The sequence below is a fragment of the Brachypodium distachyon genome, chromosome 1, assembly GCF_000005505.3.
Source record: "Brachypodium distachyon strain Bd21 chromosome 1, Brachypodium_distachyon_v3.0, whole genome shotgun sequence".
In the NCBI taxonomy this organism is placed as follows: domain Eukaryota; kingdom Viridiplantae; phylum Streptophyta; class Magnoliopsida; order Poales; family Poaceae; genus Brachypodium; species Brachypodium distachyon.
This window is the reverse complement of record NC_016131.3, coordinates 10,586,300-10,609,986: the sequence shown is the minus strand read 5'-3', so window position 1 is coordinate 10,609,986 and position 23,687 is coordinate 10,586,300. Positions and strand designations below refer to the sequence as shown.

The following is a 23,687-nucleotide window of genomic DNA, read 5'->3' as shown; positions in this document are numbered from 1 at the left end:
AATTAAAAAAAAGGGGAAGAGAAGCCAAGAATTAAAAAAAAGGAAAGCACGTCCTCGTCAGCCCGCCCACCCTGCCGCCCTCCGGAGCGCACCACGTGGGCACCCTCCCAATGTTGTCAATTTCTCGGGCGCCCCCATTCAAACCGTCCACGCCCCACCCACGCCACACGCTCCCCCGCACAAGCACCACCAACACGGCAACACACACACACACACACACACTGGTACAGCACTATCCCACTCCCCATTTACCAACGCGTCTACCGTCCTCCTCGTGGGAAATCCGTCACCAGTCTTCCCTCGTTCCACTTGCTTGCCTCCCCTGCCTGCTCCCTCCCTCCAGGCTCCAACTCTATATATACGGGCTCGCTCCGAGCTCCCAACCCCAACCATCCATCCACACTCACAACAAGGCTCATTCATCAGTCCCCGTCCCCCGCAACTCGCAGAACGCACACGCCGATTCCGCCGGGAACCCACGCCAAAGTCCTGCGCTAAACTACTTGCCGACGATGCAGACGCTCACCACGCCCAGCTCTGTTTCCATACAACGGCACAGGCCGCGCCCGACGGGCACCAGAGCCCCCAATTTGGTCAGGTTCTCCGCCCGCGCCATCAGCTCCGGCGCTGCTGCCCGCGCGCCGGCGCACCTGTCCCCCTTCGTCGACGCGCCGCAGGCCAAGTCCGCCATTGCCTTCCCGAAGGCTCCGGCGGCCGGTTCCGCACGGAGGGTCGACGAGAAGAAGAAGCTCAACTTCTTCCAGCGCGCGGCGGCCGTGGCGCTGGACGCGTTCGAGGAGGGCTTCGTCGCCAACGTGCTCGAGAAGCCGCACGGGCTCTCCAGGACGGTCGACCCCGCGGTGCAGATCGCGGGCAATTTCGCCCCCGTCGGCGAGACCCCGCCCGTGCAGTCGCTGCCGGTGTCCGGGCGCATCCCGCCCTTCATCAACGGCGTGTACGCGCGCAACGGCGCCAACCCGCACTTCGACCCCGTGGCCGGGCACCACCTCTTCGACGGCGACGGCATGGTGCACGCCCTGCGGATCCGCAACGGGGTCGCCGAGACGTACGCCTCCAGGTTCACGGACACGGAGCGCCTCCGCCAGGAGCGCGCGCTGGGCCGGCCCATGTTCCCCAAGGCCATCGGCGAGCTCCACGGCCACTCCGGGATCGCGCGCCTCGCCCTCTTCTACGCGCGCTCCGCCTGCGGCCTCGTGGACCCGTCCCGCGGCACGGGCGTCGCCAACGCCGGCCTCGTCTACTTCAACGGCCACCTCCTGGCCATGTCCGAGGACGACATCCCGTACCACGTCCGCGTCACCGAGGCCGGAGACCTCCAGACCGTCGGCCGCTACGACTTTGACGGGCAGCTCGAGTGCCCCATGATCGCGCACCCGAAGCTCGACCCGGCCACGGGCCAGCTCCACGCGCTCAGCTACGACGTGATCAAGAAGCCGTACCTCAAGTACTTCTACTTCGCGGCCGACGGGACCAAGTCGGCGGACGTCGAGATCCCGCTGGACCAGCCCACCATGATCCACGACTTCGCCATCACCGAGAACTTCGTGGTGGTGCCCGACCACCAGGTGGTGTTCAAGCTGCAGGAGATGCTCCGCGGGGGTTCCCCCGTGGTGCTCGACAAGGAGAAGACGTCCCGCTTCGGGGTTCTCCCCAAGTGCGCGGCGGACGCGTCGGAGATGGTCTGGGTGGACGTGCCGGACTGCTTCTGCTTCCACCTCTGGAACGCGTGGGAGGAGGAGGACACGGACGAGGTGGTCGTCATCGGATCCTGCATGACGCCCGCGGACTCCATCTTCAACGAGTCCGACGAGTGCCTTGAGAGCGTGCTCACGGAGATCCGCCTCAACACGCGCACCGGGGAGTCCACGCGCCGCCCAATCCTGGCGCCGTCGCAGCAGGTCAACCTCGAGGTCGGGATGGTCAACTCGACCCTCCTGGGCCGCAAGACCCGGTACGCATACCTGGCCGTGGCAGAGCCCTGGCCCAAGGTGTCCGGCTTCGCCAAGGTCGACCTCGCCACGGGAGAGCTCACCAAGTTCGACTACGGGGAAGGCCGCTTCGGCGGCGAGCCCTGCTTCGTGCCCATGGACCCGGCCGCGGCCTCGCCCCGCGGCGAGGACGACGGCTACATTCTCACCTTCGTGCACGACGAGCGCGCCGGCACGTCCGAGCTGCTGGTCGTCAATGCCGCCGACATGCGCCTCGAGGCCACCATCCAGCTGCCGTCCCGCGTGCCCTACGGCTTCCACGGCACCTTCGTCAAGGCCAGTGAGCTCGAATCCCAGGCTTGATTTTGAGGCCTGGCCCGATCGAGCCGAGCTCCGCCTTGCTTGCCCGTCTCCACGTTTCCCGGAGGACGGCAAGAAACAGAGCACATGGAAAGAGGAAGTTACCAGAGGGAGCCCGCCTCGAGGTCCCCGGAATCTTTCCTTCCATCTACAGTTAGCACTAGTCGGTTCCTGTTCATATTTAGCTTCAGTTCACACTAGTGTAAGTAGTAGCAGTACAATTTAGTTGTCACTCACAGTGGCAGAAGGATTAGAGATAGCGAGAGAAGAGAGGGTCCATCCAGCTCGTAGCTGTTCTGCTGGTGCTTGTGTCCAAGACCAGCAACCGTAGCTCAGCTGGTGCCCGGTACTAGTCTATACAGTATTGTTCATCACTTTTTTTTCTCTCTCCTTTGGATCACACACGGATATGCTCCGGTTGTTGTCACTCGCTATTCAGCGTTCAGTGCTTGCTTGTCACCGCCCGGTTGCTGTTGGTACCGAGGTGTTGTTGGCTTATGCTATGCCTCATGTGTGTACATTTGTTCATAGTATAAAAATAAGAGATTGGCGATTCTGCTGCCTACATTTCATTGTCATCCTCTGTTCACTCGCGTCCTATGCATGTCTTCTTCATGTTTTTCTGTTGGGCTACAGTACACAGCAGAAATATATTGGTGCCAATACCGAAGCTTTTCCACGACTCTGCTTTGCCGGTGCTCTGTTCTTAGCAAGATCAACTGCCTCCAATTTGGGCGATCAGAAAGATGTTCTTTTCTGCCCTTTTGGGGCTGAACTGGTCGGCCCTCAGCCGTCATCCATCGATTCGTGGCCGACTTGTTGCGGGAGCGCGAGAATACTGAACCGAGCGGAATCTGATTTTTCAGCGATCCCGAGTTTTCTGCTCTGGAGATTTTCTGATTCCAAATTTGCAATTCGCTACAAGCCGACAAGGAAACAAACAGTGCCGCCGCTGGGCGCCGCCCGCGCTATAGCAAATTTCCAAGACGCCGAGTCAAATCCACGAGAAAGCTGGAGCAAAACGCCGAACAGGTGATGCAGTGGCAGCACAAGCAGCATGGTTATCCATCCGGGAGTTTTGACCCAACTTTTGTAGTCAGCCTTCGTTGCAAGATCCCACTGCAACTCAGGACATGTGGGGAGAGAGACTTGTAGAGCTGTAGGTCGAAGGACTGACGAGCGTGCGTGCGTGCGTACGTACGTGATCAACGTGACTTTTCGGGCACCTAACAATACTGCATTTTCGCGAGATGTGGATGTCCCTTTCAGGACTTATTATTCCCTCGTGTTCTCCATTGAACACTCCGGCTTCCTCGGCACCTATGACCATCACTCGAAGACCAGATATACCTCGAATGCAACCGCTACATCTCTTGATTTTTTTTTCTAGAATACACCCAAACGGTGTATATTAGAGAGTAAGGCTGCGATGCAGCGAGTGTGGCCAAAGGCCAAAATTACAAAATTATCCCGGGTCTCTCCACTCGATACCACCTAACAGGAGCGAGCTAAACAACGAATCACCTAGTGACCCAGCTTGATTTGCAACTCTTGATTTTAGTTGGAAACGAAGTTGAGATCAAGCCTTGAAAATTGGTAAAGCAAGGATTTTTTTTACAAACCTCGTCAGAGGGCAGGGAGCTCCCGCAATTCATTTAAGAAGAATAGAATGGTCCGGTTTATGAGAAAAACTAGACCGAAAATCATAGTACAGCAAGGATTTTCGATCCTCCCATTTGGACTGTTTTCCGGTGGTTGATTTGCAACTCTTGTTGAAGAGTTGTAGGGTCTTCTTAACCCCAGTTGTCTTTTAATCCAAAGTATGATCTAATTTCAAAAACAGAAGGATACTCCATTTGGATTAGTGTGGTATCACCGGTGAAAACTAATGGTTGCATCAGTAGAGTTCCCAACCGCGCGCGTGCACATTTGTACAAGTGAATCCCTGGTCCTTGCTCCGGAGGAGGTGCCAAGTTTAATGTACATATTCTCCTCCATGCATCTTATATAAAAAAGATTGATACGCAAAAAACAAAAAATCAATACACCACTTTCAAGAAAAAATAAATCAACCTTTAGGCTCAGGTGCAGCAAGTTCAGCCCACTTAGAACACCCCTAACGCTATCTCTTGGAAGTTCATGACCAACAGGGAGTATTATGTGGCATCAGCCTACAAAGGCGCAACTCACAATAGAGTTTGGACTGCCGATCGTCCCGGGCGAGCGACAGGATGGCCAAATCGTGGCCTTTGCCAGCTTTCCAAGCGTGAACCGGAAACTGCAACCCACCTCATCTTCAAATGCAAATTCTCGATAAGTATTTGGACAATGGTCAAGCACTGGTTGATCATTTAGCTGGACCTAGATTGCTGGATGATCGCCACCTCAGCCATGGGCGGGGCACACCTTTAAACAGGTAAATATTCAGCTGAATACCAATAGTTTCTCTATGATAAAGTTGCGCAGGCGCGAGATCTTCTTAAATGTGAGCTAGGCTCAGCTGCATCTCCCTCTTTTGAGTCATCACTCACGTCGAACGCAACTCAATCACTCAAAATCAAAACGTGCACGGTATGCTTGTTGCTTGCGGCCTCTGGCACACCGCTAATGCATGGAAACGTACATCAACCATTTGTTTTTGGCTGCAGCAGAATCGACTGCACGAATCGATCTGGAGATTGGTTGATCAGTGCCAAGTGAAAACTCCAAAGGAGAGGCTTTGATAGCCTGGCTATCCTCATCATCTCGTCGATAAAACAAATAGAGTTCCAATGATATCGCTAATGCTCACCTCAAGGCCAAGGCATTGTTATGCGGCCGTTGTGCACATGCTCATATTTCAGTATCTCCCATTGGGACCACTCTGGATAACACTATCCGATGCCCGAAATCCGGCATTCCTGTCCTTTTTATTTCCACATGCCTCAGTCAAACTCGAGATGGACAGAAGACGTGGTGCGCACATGAAAGGGTGGACAGATGTTTGCATGGAAGGGGACTAGACTACACATCCGGCGTACGTGCAATGCAATGAGACGGTTAACTGTTGCGTGCATGCCATGCATGGCAATGCCGATTACTCTCCTCCAACCTAACAAACGAACCCCCCGCGCGCGAGGGCAGCCAGACCGCGCGCACAGCTAGAGCAGGACGGGCCTCTTGTCGACGTCGGGCGGGCGCGGTTGCATGCATGCCATGCCATTGCCAGGCCCCGAAGCACGGAGTTAATTAATTAAGGAAACTCATTAATTATCCCATCTCGATCGGTCGGCGAGGGGATAAGAGGCGACTGACGGCGACGTGATACGTATCATCATCGTCGTTATCGCGCCGCGCCGCCAACCAAGCTGGTGCGGCGCCGTTGATGATCTACGGACGGGCGTCCGCGCACGGGAAACGGAAAGTGCGGTACGTCTTGGCGCTTTGGGGAACCAATGCCGGCACGTTTACGGGAAGAGGGGCAGAGGAGAAAGGATCCATCATCGGGCGTCTGCTGGTCTCTGCACGTACGATGACGCGGCAGGGACAGGGTTCAGGGAGGCTGCAGTACGTAATAATGTATACGTGTCGGGCCAAGCGAGGAGCCCTGTGGCTGAGGTCGATGGCAGCCTGAATTAAAGTGCGTAGCGTGTGCGTATTTTTTTATATACCAACCTTGCTTGCTTGCGCGTCGGGCGCAGGCACGTGTTCCACGGTTCAGTTAATTCGATCGACCTCGTCGTTCATACATATAGCGTGCACACTGCACGGCCATATACATATAGTTAGTTAGTTAGGACGAAGATCGATCATCTAGTCTTGGCAAAAGTGCTGTACAGTACTATTCCTACTGAACTCCACGCGCGGTACAAAATCTTTGATCGATTCGGTGGATTACAGCCACACCAACCCACATGGGTTTGCTTTCGTCGAGTGAGCTGAGGCTGTACTCTTCGGAACTTGTAGCACTTTGGGGATTTTTATTTCTTCAACTCATTCAGGGATCCAATTGCTGTTATATGAACTTATCTTTTAGAGTTGCTTTTGAGAAGTATACTTCCTCCGGCTTCAAACAAAAAGAGTACGATGGTTAATTTGGACAAAGAGTCTGACTCGCTGTCAATTTTTAATTGTTATTAACTTGATTTTCGCATTGGTTTGCAAATTGCATCGTATCCTGGTTAAGATGAGAGGTAAGGTTTTGACTGAAGTCTTTGGCTTGCGTGCGTATTAATTAGACAACCTCTTCGTAAAAAGGAAACAACAATAAAAAACTTTTAAACACGAATCTATTGATATAAATTTCATGTCTTAAAAAACAAATGTTAATAAATTAGTGCTTGGTCAAAGATTTGTTAACGAGACCAAATATGCCAATATTTGTGAAAATGAAGGAGAACTGTTTATATCCATACTTAAAAGAATATTATATGTATGCACGTGTCTTGAAGAGTACATAAATATATAAAAGAAAAAAGGGTTTAAACTGGCATTATGAAAAACCATGAACTGATTGAAAACTTTCTTTCGAGAAACTAGCCTTTTGAAAATTTGAGGCAGCATATCACATTGGTTTGTGAATACCGTACTATTATAATTAATTTTTTTGGCGAGAAATACGATTAAAATTAATTAATGGTTGTGCTCCCAAAATTTCACCTTTGTATTATTAAATTAAACACGATATAACAAAGCCATGTGCAACTTGATAAAGATAGCTAGTTAAATATACCAGGTACATAACTTTCTTTCGAGAAAGGAGAATTGGGAGGGCTCGGGGTGGGGAAATTGAGATGGTATGGGCATGTACCGTGGGAGAGAAGAAAGGAGTCCTTGGTGGGGAGTTTGCAAACACACACACACACAAAAAAAAACAAGTTAAAACCCTTGTCCATAGTTTCTTCAACGTCACATCGGTATGATGAAATGCAATTGGACCCAAAGTGTTCCAGCACGTCAAATTTAGGGGTGTAGATGCAGTGTTTTCAAGTTCATGGACCAAATTAAAGTATTTCCACCTGCCAAGTTAATGGACTGCCAACCTGATTTCCTTAAAATAAAAGTCAAAATTATGAGATTGGAAGAACAGAGATCGATGTTGCCCTTTTTGCCTAAGGAAGCCCAGAACCACCGGTAACGTGTGTGGTTCAAGATCTAGTTAAGCTATATATTACGATATCACAGCATGTCGATCAAGTGGCAACAAATATAATATGAGTACAGTGGAGTACTACCAGTTAAAGCGTCCGGTCATATGGTCGAAACACAAAGACACGGATGCATGACGTCCGGGGCGTTCCCTTTAGTTCGGCCATTTCACTTTTGCGTACCCTACCAAGATTATGAACTCTCGAACAAATGTAGTTATCCAAAACGGCACAGTTAATTTGTTTAATCCACGGATATCATGGATAATGTATCTTATCAATCAGGGGGGGCGGGGAAAGGATGCAATCCTCGGCATGCATGCATGCCCGGCCGATCAGCCGACGATGGCATGGAAATTACGTGGGCACGAATCTTCGGATCTCTCTGCGCTGACGCTGACCGGCCGTCGGCATAATGGTTGCACGTACGGTCTAAAGGAGAAGATTAAACATATGGATTAACGGAACCTATACGTACGTAAGCAGGCCGGCTCTCGATCGACTGCAACTTTCTGCGTGCTTAAAATACGCATAGCTGCGTGGTCTGCATGCGCGCGCATGCTAGCTAGGCTTTCCAGCCGGCCCCGGTCCCGGCCCGGTCATTTTGTAATTAACTTTAGAGCCTGATTATGTCTCAGGCAAATTTTAAGAAAAACTCAGTCGACATAACAGAGCAATGCGATTATGTCTATGACATTGGGATAAGGGGGTTAGGGAAGTGTGGCATGCCACAATTGTGGTTGCAGACAAACACTTGCCAAACTTGTGAGCCTAAGGTTTGACAAAGTGTGGCTTCAAACCAAACACGTCATTACATACAAACTAAATCTGACAACCGAACAATTGTTGACCCGTAAAAATTCGGACGAATTGGATATACAGTAGGAAAATTGTTAATTTTAACTAGATCTCTTGGCGATATGGGTTATGCTCGTGGTGGTGCTGATTTCGAGCTCCTATTTTTTCCACAACAACTTCAGGAAATGAACATGTACAACACTTTCCCAGAGAGAAAAAAAGGGAAAGATAAACAAACTCGCTATCAAGCAGCTCGCGTTTAACTAATTCCGTGACCAAACTCTGGGCGCAATCATTGATACCTGACGATAACTAGCTAGTGGGAGCGGAGCGATCACTGAAATGCTTAAGACCAATTAAGTATGACAAAAGCGGCCTATATACGTATGCAATGATGCCATCAACTAAATTAACAAGAAAACTTGAAGACAGAAAAGCTTGAGAAGTTGAGAGAGGATTATGATAATCTGGGACATATCCTCTGATTGTTCCGAAAGGAAATAAATACGGAGTATACAAATTTCTGTTTTTTTAACGAGAATATACTACTTGCTCTGTCGCATAATTTTTGTCTCAAATTTGCTAAAAAAATGGATGTATCTATTTCTAAAAAGCGTCTACATACATGTAATATTTCGACGAGAACCTCCGTCTCATAGTAAGTGACGAAATATTACATGTATCTGGACGCTTTTTGAATATAGATACATCCATATTTTGACAATTTTGAGTCACTTAATATGGGATGGAGGAAGTAGTCCCCATCGATCGTAAAAAAATATTAGACACCGTGACCGACCAGAAATTAAATTGCTACTCCCTCCGTTTCTAAAAAATACTTGTCGTGATTTTAGTGCAAACTAGCCGGATCAGTAGCTTACTTTATTAGATTCATGTTTGGAAATCACGAGGCCCACTACTTAAGGCAGAGACTGAAATGCTTTGGTACGTACGTACGTCGATATACAACTTTATAGCTAGCTTCGATCTTGATCAAGTTGCGGTGACGCATGCTCGTTTATCTGACGTACGTAACGCACGATTTCCCAGCATTCGATATATCTTGTGGCCTGCATGCACCGATTCTCGTCGACCTTCCGTTTGAAACTCTTAAGTTTGATCGGCTTTGCCTCGCGCAAGTGCATCTTTTCGATAGCGATGGTGGCAATAACACCTGATCGACCAATCCGAACTCTCCTATCTCATATTAAGTCCCGAAATATTACATGTATCTAAACGCATTTTAATATATAGATACATTTATTTTTCTTAAAAATTGAGTCACTTAATATGGGCCGGAGGTAGTACTAACCTCCTAAATAAGGTTGTCATTAGTCCCTGCTATTTGTAGGTTCAGTTGCAGCTCGTTTGTCACCCATCATTTGGGGCTAGAATCTTGTAATTCATTTTGAATTCTACAAACTAACTTGTTTGGTTGACACGGAATTGGCTACATGAATTCAATTTGCAATTTCATGAAATCACACTGTAACTAACCTCAGTTCCTCTATAAAAGCCAGCATTTTTTTTGGAATTGTCTCTCTCTACAAATCTATGTGGTATACAAACATGATTTTTGAACCCGAAATTCAAATTGAACCAAATGAAATCCTATCAAAAATTAGGTTTCATTTTATTTCTATCAAATGAGATGAAAGGAAGGGGCCAAACAGCACCTAAATGTTAAGGCATTCACGTTCCTAACACTAAAAAATCACTACTAGTCACAAGTTTGTCCCCTATTGAATGAACCGTTTTTTCTTGCTTATGTGGCATAGTTTTTACATGACTTGCCATGTGGCCCTCCACGTCGGCTTTTTCACACCGTTGTTTTCCCCGAAAAAGGAGAATACCCAGCCTATGCATCGATCGATACACACATCCATAATTTTTGCACATGCGTGTTCCCTAGTCATATGCTAATGTGGCAAGTTCATATGCCGGTGTGGATGAACATGTGGTAGGATAGGCGAAAAACCATGTCACTTAAGCAGCAAGGATATTCCTTCGGTCAGGTAAGAGAACAAGTTTGTCCAGTTTACTGAGCTGTAAAAAAACATAAATAATCACAAATGAACTTTGCAAACAATTGAGAGATAAAAACACACTTATCTCTTTGAAGTAATAATTGGAGTAACTGACTTAAAGCAATTTATTTACCTTAGCACTCACATTAAGCTTTGTTTGTTAACTTAGCATTTACTCTCATATTCCTTATTAATTAGCACTGGTGCTATACATATAATTTCTCGCATGGTTACAGTCTGTTTAGCACCTGAGGATGTGGATGCTCTTAGGGTGCATATGTGTTTTTCCTTGTAATTGAAAATTCAAGAAACGTGTTGTTTTTTCTTGAACATAGGCAAATTGAGGTGAGCATTTTTTTTCCAGTAAAGAAAGCTTTATTGATTATTATCATTGCATCTGGGTACAACCGCACGAGAGTTTAACTCCTGGCCTCTACATAGTACTATGATGCACACAACCGCAAACGTATCCAAATAAATCCGAGAAACATAGTGTCAAGTTAATTTTTTTTTGCAATATAACTAACAATGAAAAAATATTCACCTCGAGCATCTAGTTTGTACAAATCGACGTGACACACACGTGCGGCTAATGTCCAAATGACTGATGCATCGAGAACACGTTGCAAGTCGAGTTATCTTTGCAGCTTTACATAGGTAAGTCAGAGATATGGTTTTGGAGTGGGGAACTCCCCTACGGATGCTTGGTATTTATACAACACACATAGGGTTTACAAGGTGGTTAGTATCTCAACTATACATGCTAAGCCTATTGCCGGATAAGCTACAGTAACAACTATTGTTAGGATAAGCTACAGTTCTTGTTAGCAACAACCTCGGTTGTTTTACATTCCCCCTCAATCTCGACCAGAGGTTCCGAGGTTGAGATTGCGCTTCATATTGTCGAGCATGAGCTTGTGGCTGGCTTAGTGAAAGCGTCTGCGAGCTGATCTCCTGATGAAACAAAACGAACTTCCAGTGCGCCACACGCCACCTTCTCTCGGACGAAGTGGAAATCCACCTCAATGTGTTTGGTTCGGGCATGAAAGACTGGATTAGCAGTCAAGTAAGTTGCTCCAAGATTGTCGCACCAAATGATTGGGGGTCGTGGTTGAGGAATCAGTAACTCCTTGACCAATGTTTGAACCTAAGTCACTTCGGCAGCTCCATTTGCGAGTGCCTTGTATTCTGCCTCTGTACTAGATCGCGAGACAGTAGGCTGTTTCCGAGCACTCCAGGAGATTAAGCTGGGACCAAAGAACACAACATGACCGCCGGTGGAGCGTCGATCATCCGCGCAGCCCGCCCAATCTGCGTCGGTGAACACACTGAGAAGAGTAGAACCGGAGCGACGAACATTGATTCCAGTTGCTGCAGTGCCCTTGACGTTGCGCAATATTCGCTTGACGGCATCCCAATGTGAGTCGGTCGGGGCAGCCAAGTATTGACATACCTTGTTCACCGCAAATGAGATGTCAGGCCGTGTCATGGTTAGATACTGAAGTCCTCCAACCATACTCCGATAGCGGAAAACATCATCGCCCTGGAGTGCAGTGCCAACATCCCGTGCAAGCGGATCTTGTACTGACATAGGAGTGGAGACGGGACGACAGTTTTCCATGTGCGCACGGTGAAGCAAGTCCATGGCATACTTCTGTTGACACAGATGCATTCCCCCTGAAGTGGATGTCGCTTCAATCCCGAGGAAATACCGAAGAGGGCCAAGATCCTTGATCGGGAACGTAGCCTGAAGTTGCTGAAGGAGACGATCCGCAGCATGAGGGCACGAGCTGGCAATGACAATATCATCGACATAGACCAGCATGTAGATCGTTAGAGCTCCACGGGACAGGATGAACAACGAGGTATCGGCCAGAGAAGGGCTGAAGCCAAGTTGCTGAAGTTTGTCACTGAGCCGGGCATGCTAGGCACGCGGCGACTGCTTCAGGCCGTAGAGGGACTTGTGAAGGCGATAAACGTGATCAGGTGTGCGCAGATCTTCGAAGCCAGGTGGTTGTTGCATGTATACCTCCTCGATGAGCACACCGTGGAGGAAGGCATTGCTGACATCAACTTGCCGGAGATGCCAGCGCCTGGAGATGGCCACGGACAGGACGAGGCGCACCGTGGCGGGCTTGACCACTGGGCTGAGGGTGTCGAGGTAGTCGATGCCGGGACGTTGCGTAAACCCACGAGCAACGAGCCGGGCTTTGTACTTGTCGACGGAGCCGTCAAGTTTCTCCTTGACTTTGAAGATCCACTTGTAGCTGACAACGTGCCGGCCGGGGGGATGAGGCACAAGACTCCACATGCCATTGCCCTGGAGGGCAGAGAACTCTGCCTCCATCATGGCACGCCAGGCAGGTTCGGTGAGAGCAAGGCGATGGGAAGACGGCACAGCGAGGAACGCATGACGATTGGGATTGTACCGAATGGTCCCATCCTTCGGCACCAGCATCTTGGTGATGTTGTTGTGGAGGCGAGTCACCACGTAGACCGGGCCGGAGCCGGGGCCGGCACCGCTAGTGGGGACGGAGGGCCTTGGTCTGCCGCGGCAGGATGTTCCACGGCGGCAGCATTTTCTGCCGCGGCAGGAGACCCGCCAGGCGACGCGGCAGAAGGTGATGGCGCGGTAGGAGTCGCAGGGGATGATGCATCACCTGCGGGAGCAGCTGCGGCGGCAGGATTTTCTACGGCAATACCCGTGTCAGCAGCATCTGACGAGCAAGGGGCGTCCGAGCCAGATGCAGGTGTCACCGAGGGAGCTCCTGCAGCATGGTTAGCGTTGACATGATAAAATCGCATAGAGTCAAGGTGTATGACCGGCTCGGAGGAAGGAAAAACAGAACGCTCCGAAGGAGACGAACTAGGATTGGAGGATGCAAATGGGAAAACGCGCTCATCGAAGGCAACATGCCGGGAAATATAGATGTGACCGGTGGACTGATCTAGACATTTGTATCCTTTGTGCATGCCACTATAGCCCAAGAAAACGCACTGCTTAGACCGAAACTCTAATTTGTGGTTGTTGTAAGGACGAAGATATGGCCGACAAGCATAGCCAAACGTACGAAGAAAAGAGTAGCCAGGTGTGGTGTGAAGCAAACGTGAGATGGGACTATCGTTGCTGAGAACCTTGGTTGGCATGCGGTTGATCGGGTAGCAGGCGGTGAGGAAAGCTTCATCCCAAAACCGCAAGGGCATGGAAGAGTGGGCGAGAAGAGCAAGTCCCGTTTCGACGATGTGTCGATGTTTACGCTCAGCGATGCCATTTTGCGCGGACGTGTGTGGACAGGAGACGCGGTGAGCGATGCCAAGCTTGTCGAAGTGTTGATGGAGGCGATGGTACTCGCCACCCCAATTTGACCGGAAAGCACGAATTTTGGAGTTAAGTGTACGTTCTGCATGCGCTTGGAAATTATGGAAAGCAGCCTCAACATCAGATTTTCGTTTAAGCAAATAGAGCCAAGTGAAACGACTGAAATCATCAACAAAATTAACATAGTATTTGAAACCTCCAACCGAAGTACGAGCAGGCCCCACACGTCGGAGTGCACAAGCTCAAGGGGGGATGTCGACACCCTGGTAGAATCTGGAAACGGAAGTTTATGACTCTTAGCCTGCTGGCAGGCATCACACACAAACGAATCTAAAGGACATGAAACTTTATTGGAGCGAAGAATGGAGTCGGCAACTCCGGATAACGGGTGACCAAGCCGTTGATGCCACTGGCGAGAGGTGATGCTAGAGAGACCCTGGCGACGAGATGACGATGAGTAACGGAAAAACGGAATTAGGTAGAGCCCGCCCTTGCTTCTATCGAGAAGTAGAACCCTCCTCGTGACCTTGTCCTTTACACAGAAAAAGGTATCATGGAATTCAGCAAAAACAGGATTGTCGGAGACAAGTTTGTGAATGGAGAGAAGCTTCTTGTGTATATGAAGAACATGTAAGACGTTACGAAGACGTAAAGAAGGTGAGCCGGGCAAAGCACAATGACCAATATGCGAAATTTTCAAACCTGCGCCATTTTCAACCTGGACTTGATCCTTGCCGTTGTAGCGCTTGTGCATGGTCAGCCTATCGAGATCACCAGTGAGGTGGTCTGTCGCGCCAGTGTCAGCGTACCAATTGGTGTCAACGTGGTAGCCGGTCGGTGAAGACGAGTTGCTGGCACGGGCGATCTCCAGGGAGTACGCGTGGTTGAAGCGGTTGTGGCAACGCAGCGCATCATGCCCGTACTTCTGGCAGATCAGGCACGTGGACTTGGGATGCCCATTGCCACGGTTCTGCCGCTGATTGCCGCGGTCCGTGGTCCCCGCGGTAGCCACGATCGTCGCGATCGCCACGGTTGGAGGAGCGCGAGCGGTTGTAGTTGTTGTTGCCGCCGCCTTGCCGAGACGCGCTGTTAAGATGAGTTTCATGGCTCAACGAGTAGGAGTAAAAATCATTGAGAGAAACAGGTTCGACGCGCGTGGTTATGGAGGTGACGAGGGACTCATACTCGGACCCAAGGCCGGCGAGCATATACCCAATGATCTCTTCATCGTCGAGCACCTTACCGATGGATGCCATGGTGTCGGCGTGTGCCTTCATCTTGTGGAAGAAGTCGGCTGCCGGCATGCCCTTCTTCTTGAAATTCGACAACTGGTATCGAATCTGAGTGACACGTGCCCTATTCTGTGAGGAGAACATGGCGAGGAGGGCCTTCCATACCTCGGCGAACGTCTTGAGCAAGACGACCTGGGCGAGGATTCCCTCTGTCATCGAGGAGAGGAGGATGGTAAGGATAGTCTTGTCCTGCTGGAACCAACGGAGATACGCTGGGTTGACGATGCGTCGTGCGTCGTCACCGGTTCCCTCGGCGATCATGTCGGCAGAGGCTATGATGGAGCCATCGAGATAGCCAAAGAGGCTCTGGCCGGTCGGAGTAAGTTCCCCGCTCAGGGCTGGTTCAACCTGTGCACGCCACATGAGGAAGTTGTCGCGGTTCAGCCTCACGCTGATGAGGCCGCCGAGCGATGCCACGGACATGGTGGCGGTGGCGGGAGACGAAATCGGTCCGACGAGCTCGGATCCGAGAGATGCGGAAGACGTCATGATAGATCGTGGCTCTGATACCAAGTTAGAGATATGGTTTTGGCGTGAGGAACTCCCCTGCCGATGCTTGGTATTTATACAACACACATAGGGTTTACAAAGTGGTTAGTATCTCAACTATACATAGTAAGCCTATTGCCGGATAAACTACAGTAACAACTATTGTTATGATAAGCTATAGTTCCTGTTAGCAACAACCTCGGTTGTTTTACAAGGTAACGTAGCAATCCGCGCCTTCTTATAGTATTACTTTACGTTAGGACATCCAGCTCGTGACGTTAAGATAGACAATTATGAGTTTGTGGCCGAGAAGATTTCAGCTGCTACTACCCTTTATTTTCGTTATTCCACTAACTAGCTTGTGGAAGGTGCAGTCTACCTAGCTGCATGTTTTGTGATGCAAAGCAGAGAAGTTGAGCTTAACACCAACACATGCGCGCCCACCTCTTGGACATTTAATTTTCAAGAGCTATAAAACACTGCCAAACGGAGGCGACGGCAGGTACCAGTTGCATCGCGTTCGGTTATCGGTTCGGCCAAAGCTAGCAGCGACGAGCTGGAGTCGTGGACGCGCTGATACATCATATCGTCCAGGCCAAATCGACAAACAAAAACCATGTGTGCTGAGACCTACAATATCATGCATGGGGTACCGTGGAATAAAAGTCACGTTTGGATTCCGGCCGGGCTGGACGACGACATGACCAAAACCTTCCCGGAGGCAGCAGGTCCAACATCTATGGAACCTGTCGGGGTCTTTGCACCAAGCATTGGTGACCGGGTGGAATTGAGGCACCCCGCACATGGTTTATGCTCCTATGACTTGCACCCAGCAAGGTTTGTTGCTCGGTCACATGGCTGTGTCCAGGAAACGAGGGCCAGGTACTGGGTGGCAATCCATGTTATGTTGTCACTTGGTCGTTGTTAATCCGACTGAGAATGAGAAGGCAAGGAACAGCCAGTACAAAGGGAGATATCTTTGTCACACTAAGGTGCTCCCTCAGATTTGTTTTCTTGGTGCTGCTACTTCTGCATCCGTTTGGCCGTTTCTTCTAGCAGGCAGATGATATGGAAGGACGGAAATATCAGCTGGAAGAATCTACAGAAAACAATTTCAGATAATGCAATGGTGATTAGTGATGCTGGCCTCGCACCCAAAATAATATGTGAGGCCCCAATTAGTTGTGTGCACTGACGGAACTCAATCACAAGCTAAACCTGTACTGTGAACTGTTATATTCCACCACAGTTCAACGCATAGCAACTCAGGAGCTTTCATCTGTAAAACCAAAAAAAGAATTGTAAAGATCTGATGGACAGTGTACAATGATACTGCCAATGTACTAACTAGGAAACCGAAGCAACATTCCTCAGATCAACGCATCATCGAAGCCTATACGAATACAGAAAAATACACAAGTGCCAAAAAAAGGGCGAAGGGAGTCAACAGAATGGGCATATCAGAACTTGTACCTATCAAATCTTCATATTCAAAGATAGCAACATGCATGGAACCTTTTGAATGCTTTTTGTGGGCATCTAAGTCAGCATTTGAAGCTAGTGACTCCACTTTCAGCAGGCTAGACAACACAAAGCTGATTGAACAGCACCCAACAGTTCACATGGTGTTTTGGAGAAGGATGCTGCATTTGTCATTACTGTTCTGTCACCAGACTACTAGTGAAATCTCAAATCGGCATAATATCTTCATTTGATTGTAGCAGTCTTGACAGAGCAACTAACCATTCAAATGGAGGATTGCCCTTTTTCTTTTCGCCATCAAGTTGTCTGTTACTTACCATACACAAGAATGATCACATGACGAGATTCCACAAGAACATTCATAGGTCATATCATAAACAAAAGCAACACACTAATAACAATGATAAAGCAGATAGCAATTTTTCACTTATCCAATCATACTTAGCAAAGCTCAGTTACCAGCCCTTTATGTTCTCTATTACGCACTACATGGAACGACTGAGAATGAAGTGTAAATGAATGTGACTTGCCTATATGTTCTTTTCATATTCCTATATGTTCTTTTTGTTCCTCCCCCCGTTTTCTCTTTTAATCTGTATTTACTTCTTGGTTGAGTTCTTCTTGACCACTTTGGCAATGAAAAGCACGCTGTGCTCTTTTGTCAAAAAAGAAAAGGGCCAGACCACCTAAAGAATTTTATACTGTAGACATCATCGGTCAACAACTTCAATAGTAGGTATTTATGTAACATGTTTTGGGGGAGATCAGTCCACATAATGATATCTGGCTATATCACCAATTTCATGTCCTTACCCTGTTACGGAAGCATGGTGAATCCAAGTACGCAAGCAATATGTGGGTAAAAGGAAGTATATGACGATATAAACTCAACATTAAAATACAAGTAAGATCAAACTTCACATGTTGCAAAATTATCTGAGGCTCTCTCAAACTAAAATTCTATATTCCTTGCAAATGATAGTATTTTGCTGTGTCCAATTTGCACAAGGGCATGTTTTAGATTAAGTGGGTCTAAAGTACTATATATTGGACTGGACAGCCCGATCAATTGGGTTCAATCTTATCCCAAATAGTATTGCTAGTGTCCAAATATGGGTGCAAGTGTCTAGCAGCTTCTAGCCCATCAAGATAACATATGGGCTAAAGAGCTTGACGAAAGTGTTACCCTTCTTATCAGAAAAGGCTCACAGCAGAAAATCAAAAGAACATTTAGTCCATGACACTGGCTGTGTTGTGGTTTCAGAATAGGCCAGTACATTAGCCTAATAGGACACATGCCATTAAAATCAATGCATCACAACCTTCTTTTGGATCTAGCAGTGCTCATAAGGTCAATGTGTGTTGATTAAGGAAAAAAAAAGACTAATTTGTCTCACAGATAAGCACAAATTTCATGAATATTGTTGCAGCTATTTTGGAACATGCTCCAGATGCCACATAATGCTGCACCTTCACCATGGAAGACAATTTTGCAGGCGAGCTGCGGCAGTGCTGTATCAATCTCGGCTAAGATCACCATCGTCGTGAATAAAACTAGAAGCTGCTATCTATCCGGATCATGAATTGCAGATATAGAATTTTGGGGACAAAGGGTGAAAGGGGGAGAAAAAAAGATAGGTTTTAAGAAAAAGAAAGTTCATAAATAATAGTAGCAAAATCCACTAAGTATGTTATTCTAGTGGCATGTGATGGAACCGATTAGGAAAAAACAGTGGCAAAATCCAGAAAAAATAATCTATAAAAGAACCAGCAATACAGACAGAAAATTTTCAAATACATAATGGTGTGGTGTCTGGGGTTAGTATAGGTGAGTTATGTGGGTCGGTTTGGCTCTGTGTTATGTGGGTTAGATAGTACACCATTATTTGTGGTCACATTTTAAGGCTTCAATTTTTCAAAATAATATTATAGGAGTAGAAGAAAGTCATGATCTTTTAATATATTTTGAGAGAATCAATTTTGCCGAATATATTGGAGAATCTCCTTTAAAAAGTTTTCCTGCTCTTTCAGTTCTAGAAAGAAGAGGAATAACTTGTTTCTTTAAATTGCAATGCAAATCATAAATAGACCTGTATTACATGTATTATGGTGTGTCTATCTGGTTCGACCATATCATACATAGACAACGACCTACATGATACAACATTCTTAATTTGCTTGCATTGTCCTGCATAATATCATTAGTTTATCTTTTTCCTTGAGTTGACCATCCTATAAAACACACCAGATATATACTTCACAGCAAGAACTTATGCTATCATCCTGCGGAAAATGAAACATACCTTCATGCATGCCAACCAAATAATAAGAGACAAATCATTCGGACATCCGCTTCCATAGTGAACACCCGAGCAATCTTTTTTCCCCTCTAGCACTGTGAAGTACATGATCACTGACCTAGCAAACATTAAGAGGTAACAGATGGGAAAGAAAACATATGGTTAAGTAAATTGGGACTATGAATTGGTAAACTTTATAAAAGAAAATCTATGATTGACGATTTGCATGGAGCTTTATGGATTTACTTACAGTAGCTTTACATGATATATGCTTGTCGTCACAAACCCTAATATAGTGAAGAAATTAAAGTTAGGCGAACATATCGGAAGCTACATGTCATACCGGAGTTAGAATCAGCTCACATAATATTTGTGAAACAGCCGAGATGCATTTGCAGCCCATAATATGGCAGGGCAAAATAAGGGACCATAAGTATATGCAACTGATGTAGGAAGTACATCAATTGGAGTAAAGTGATCATAAAGACATATAACTCATGTTGTAAGCACATCATCTCAGGAGCACCTCTTCTAGAATGTAAGGCATAAGCATCAGTACACCTGCAAGTTTTAGCAGATCCGCTGTCATAAGTTCTAAACACCCTTTTTCAGGCCTGTCGTGTTCCTAGCTGATCAAAACATCCAAGGTTATGCCATTGTTTTCATTCGTAAATTAGATTGTAAGGTAACACTTGAGAAGGACATTTACCTCTAATGAATCTGAAATGCGGTAAGCCTCAGATGAAAATGACTACTGATCCCAGCTCTTTAAACAGACTAGGATTGTGGCATGCCCTCCTGGAATGAGACTTGATTTTTGCCCATTCAGGTAGCTTGATCATTGTGCTTTCAAACAGAAAAATGAGAGCCAAAATGCATATGTGCAAGTTTTAGCTAGGTAATAGTTGAATGCTTAGAAGAGAGGCTGAACTGAATCAGACAGTATCGTAACTTGACTTTTGTCCATGTAGACGAAAAGAAAGAACGGCTGGCACAATACTATGTCCCACCTCTTCAAACTTTTGTCCGTAGTACTTTTTAGACAAGATAGAACACAAATAACTAACATAACTAAGCAAAAAGGGAGACGGTGAGCAGCAACAGCAGCAGCGGAGGCTAAATTGCAGGCTTGGTGACTGGATCATTTACAACACCCTTGTCTACCGATGCAAAGTTAGAATCATATTTTCCTATCTTGTGCAGATGGTAGCTGGCAGTAGCTAGACATGGCAAACAACTTCATACCTAGTTACGAAAATCGTTTTTAGGGAGAGGTCTGTGTTAAAAGAACTGAAAAGATCATGAATAATTTGCTCCAGTAAATCCATTACTAACACTGGTAATTACGGTATACCGTACAACACTTCACATTTGCAATTCCAAACATATGAACAAAAGGTTAATCTTTCTGATAAAACAGGTTTTAGCCAGAATATGAGATCTGTAAGATAAACCAGGTTTTAGCCAGAATCTAAATCTTTCTGAAAATCTAATAGCCATTGGTCACCATTTAAAGGTTCCTCAAAGATTTAAATTTCATGGCCAGATTAACCTGAACCGTTTCCAACTCGATACAGGCAGAGACTGATAAAAGCATCAATAGAATGTCAACGAGAGACTGAAACTGAGACTGAATCTTACAGAATGTTCTGTTTTAACTTCTAAAAGTAGGGCTTCGTGGTCATCCCAGATCGCGACCATGATACAATGTATGAATGGAACTCTTTTGCATCAACATAAGCTTTAATAGAGTCATCTACAAATTGATACATCAGTCTTCATATACAAGATATGAATGCAAGAAGATATGCCGATCAACAAGGATCCTAACCAAATGTTCCACGTAGAAAGATCCTTCTGAAAATATATGGCAGCAATCACCAAATCTGGAACAGGGGATGAAGGACCAGTAGGGGACATGCAGCCTATTCGAGAGCTCCACGCTATATATGGAGGCGGCCAAATTGGGGAGGTTGAAAAAACTGTGAAAGTACAGACATAAACAAAGATTAAAATAAGTCACCAAATAGAAATAAACCAAAGGTAACAGAATCATTTTATAATGAATGTTTCTATAGGTCATGCATAGTAAACTGTTAATCAAAGATGAACCGCAGGCTGCATGATTGTAGTGTAGTAAGGCAAAGTCATTTGCTCTTTTTTTCCTTGCTAAAAACAGTAGTATGAAACTCAAAAACCTTGCTTATTTTCGTCATGCTCTGTGCATCCAAATCTTTAGTGGTCATTATTATTTAGATTCAGCTTTCTGCAATGTAAACCAGATCGCGATATACAGATATGAAAATGCACTTGTAAGTTGTAACTCTCAGGCACCAAACTATCTAGTTGTAACAAACAGGTTTCCTTAACTATGAGATACACCGTTTCGATTACATACTGAATTCTGTTAAGCTAATAGTGTACTCCCTCCGATCCATAATAAGTGTCTCAGATCAACTTGTACTAAGTTTGAGACAATTATTATGGATCGGAGGGAGTAGCAAACAGGTTTACTTAAATTTGTTGCTGCCATTCTCATTGGGCATTTCTTGCACACAGCCACACACACGGAACTACTATCTTTACTATTCCTTAAGCCTCAGTTGTCCGTACGTCACCTCCCTTCGTACATCGTCCAACCCAGCGAACGAGCGAAAAAAACGTCGTACGAAAAAAGAATTTCCATCGTCCTCCCACCACCCCCGTAGCAAGGAAAAATCATTCAATCGCCCAGAAAATCTCCACTCGCCCATAATCATGCCCAGAAAATCCCCGTAGCAAGGAAAAATCATTGAATAACTACATCATTCTTGAAAATGTAGACCTCCTCAATACCAGGAATGGTGTTCCCTCCTACTCTTTTCAAGGTGCTCTGAAGCCTCTTGTCGTTAGTTGTCGTGGTCTTCTGAACTGCCTTCTCCTTCCTGTCATGACTGCAAAACTAATTAAAACATGGGGAGAAAAATGTGACCAGCAAATGACATTAGTTAATCTCAGGTATGCTTAGGTACCTAAGTACTACTCCCTCCGTCTCATATTAAGTGACTCTAATTTGTCCAAATATGAATGTATCTATGCATAAAAAGCGTCTAAATACATGTAATAGAAAGTCACTTAATATGGGACGGAGGGAGTATGTCCTATAGGGTATATCGCAATACGTAATACTCCCTCCTTTTCATAATTCTTGTCTCAAATTTGTCCAAACATAGATGTATCTATTCCTAAAAAACGTCTAAATACATGTAATATTTCGACAAGAATTATGGAACGGAGGGAGTAGTAATGATGCTTAGCTAGCACACCTCAAAATTTTATCATCTTTACACAGGAGGACATCAATAAAATCCATAAGGCACATATTATTTTAAGATCTAGAACAAATAATCTACAGAGGTGTATAAAAAGGCTAACCATCAGCAGCATAGAAGCTGCTGCTAATACCCAAACCCAAAGACATTACTTACAGAAGATCATGACAAAGTTAACATAAGCAAGCATCTGTGCATGCTACCCTTGCCCCCGGTACACTAGGCGCCCACCATTTTCTTGAGCTCCCTGGCATTCATCTGCATGATACACGCGAAGCATCGGCCTTGTGTCGGCCTTGCACAACCTGCGCCGAGGACTTTACCACCGCAGACATGAGCACCTAAACAAATTCACCATTGGAAAAGGTAGGAAGAGAAACTCCGACCCAACCAATAATGACACAAACCTTGAATTGAAGAGCAGCAGCTCTTGCTCATCGGTCCTGCACATGTTAGTGGTGTGCTTCATTTTCCAGTCAACCAACTATCTCTAGAAGCAATACTTGCTAAATACATTGTACTCCACAGAGAAAATACCGGCCATTACGAACTGAAAGAACAATAATAAACCAATGCCCAAATACAAATAGAAGTGCTTAGTATATTCCAATGACTCTTTCTTTCAATGCCTGCAATCTGTGGCAAATCAAATAAAGAACTCTAAGCAACTCTTAACACAGATCATCAGCAATCCATCTACAAGCAACACCAATTTTTCTGTATAGATCAATACAAAACATAGAAGTGACATTTAAATAAATTCAAACAAGACTATATGAGGTTGCCAGTAAATCAATTCTAACCATCGTAGCAATCCAACAAATTAGTCACCCAACCAAACAGACATGAACTAACAAACAAATAAAGTTTGAGAATAAAAGATACCAGAAAGATGCTTGTTGATCCTAATTGTAGCAATCTGACTTCCAAGTACCAGAAAGTTGCTTGTAAATCGTAATTGTAGCAATTTGACTTGTAATTGCCACTTGTTTAATTGTAGCAAGTTGACTCATAAGCCTGAAGTTCATTGTACATTGGTGCAAATTGTAAAGAGTAGTGTAAACTTGCAGTCAACCCACAATCAAAAGACTCAGGAAAGGAATTCCGAACTCCATGCACCTGAACAACATGGAGCTGGAGCAAACATCCGAACATGGAGCTGGAGCAAACACTTTTGTCATGTGAAGCAAGCGCTTATTGTACACATAAATTAATCGAATAGAATATACCAACT

At 46.2% G+C, this 23,687-nt stretch overlaps 2 protein-coding genes and 1 pseudogene across 2 annotated transcripts; 1 reads left to right on the top strand and 2 right to left on the bottom strand.

Moving 5' to 3' along the window:
- The first annotated feature begins 372 nt into the window (after positions 1-372).
- LOC100822305 (9-cis-epoxycarotenoid dioxygenase NCED3, chloroplastic) lies at positions 373-2,887 on the top strand. Its single transcript, XM_003561850.4, has one exon. The coding sequence runs from the start codon at positions 513-515 to the stop codon at positions 2,310-2,312; it is 1,800 nt and encodes a 599-aa protein (XP_003561898.1). The 5' UTR covers positions 373-512; the 3' UTR covers positions 2,313-2,887.
- An 8,520-nt stretch (positions 2,888-11,407) lies between these two features.
- Positions 11,408-12,085, bottom strand: LOC112269754 (uncharacterized mitochondrial protein AtMg00810-like). The gene has a single exon (XM_024456806.1). It carries the CDS (start codon positions 12,083-12,085, stop codon positions 11,408-11,410), a length of 678 nt encoding a protein of 225 aa, XP_024312574.1.
- A 2,600-nt stretch (positions 12,086-14,685) lies between these two features.
- Positions 14,686-14,817, bottom strand: LOC112270269 (annotated as a pseudogene).
- Positions 14,818-23,687: the final 8,870 nt, after the last annotated feature.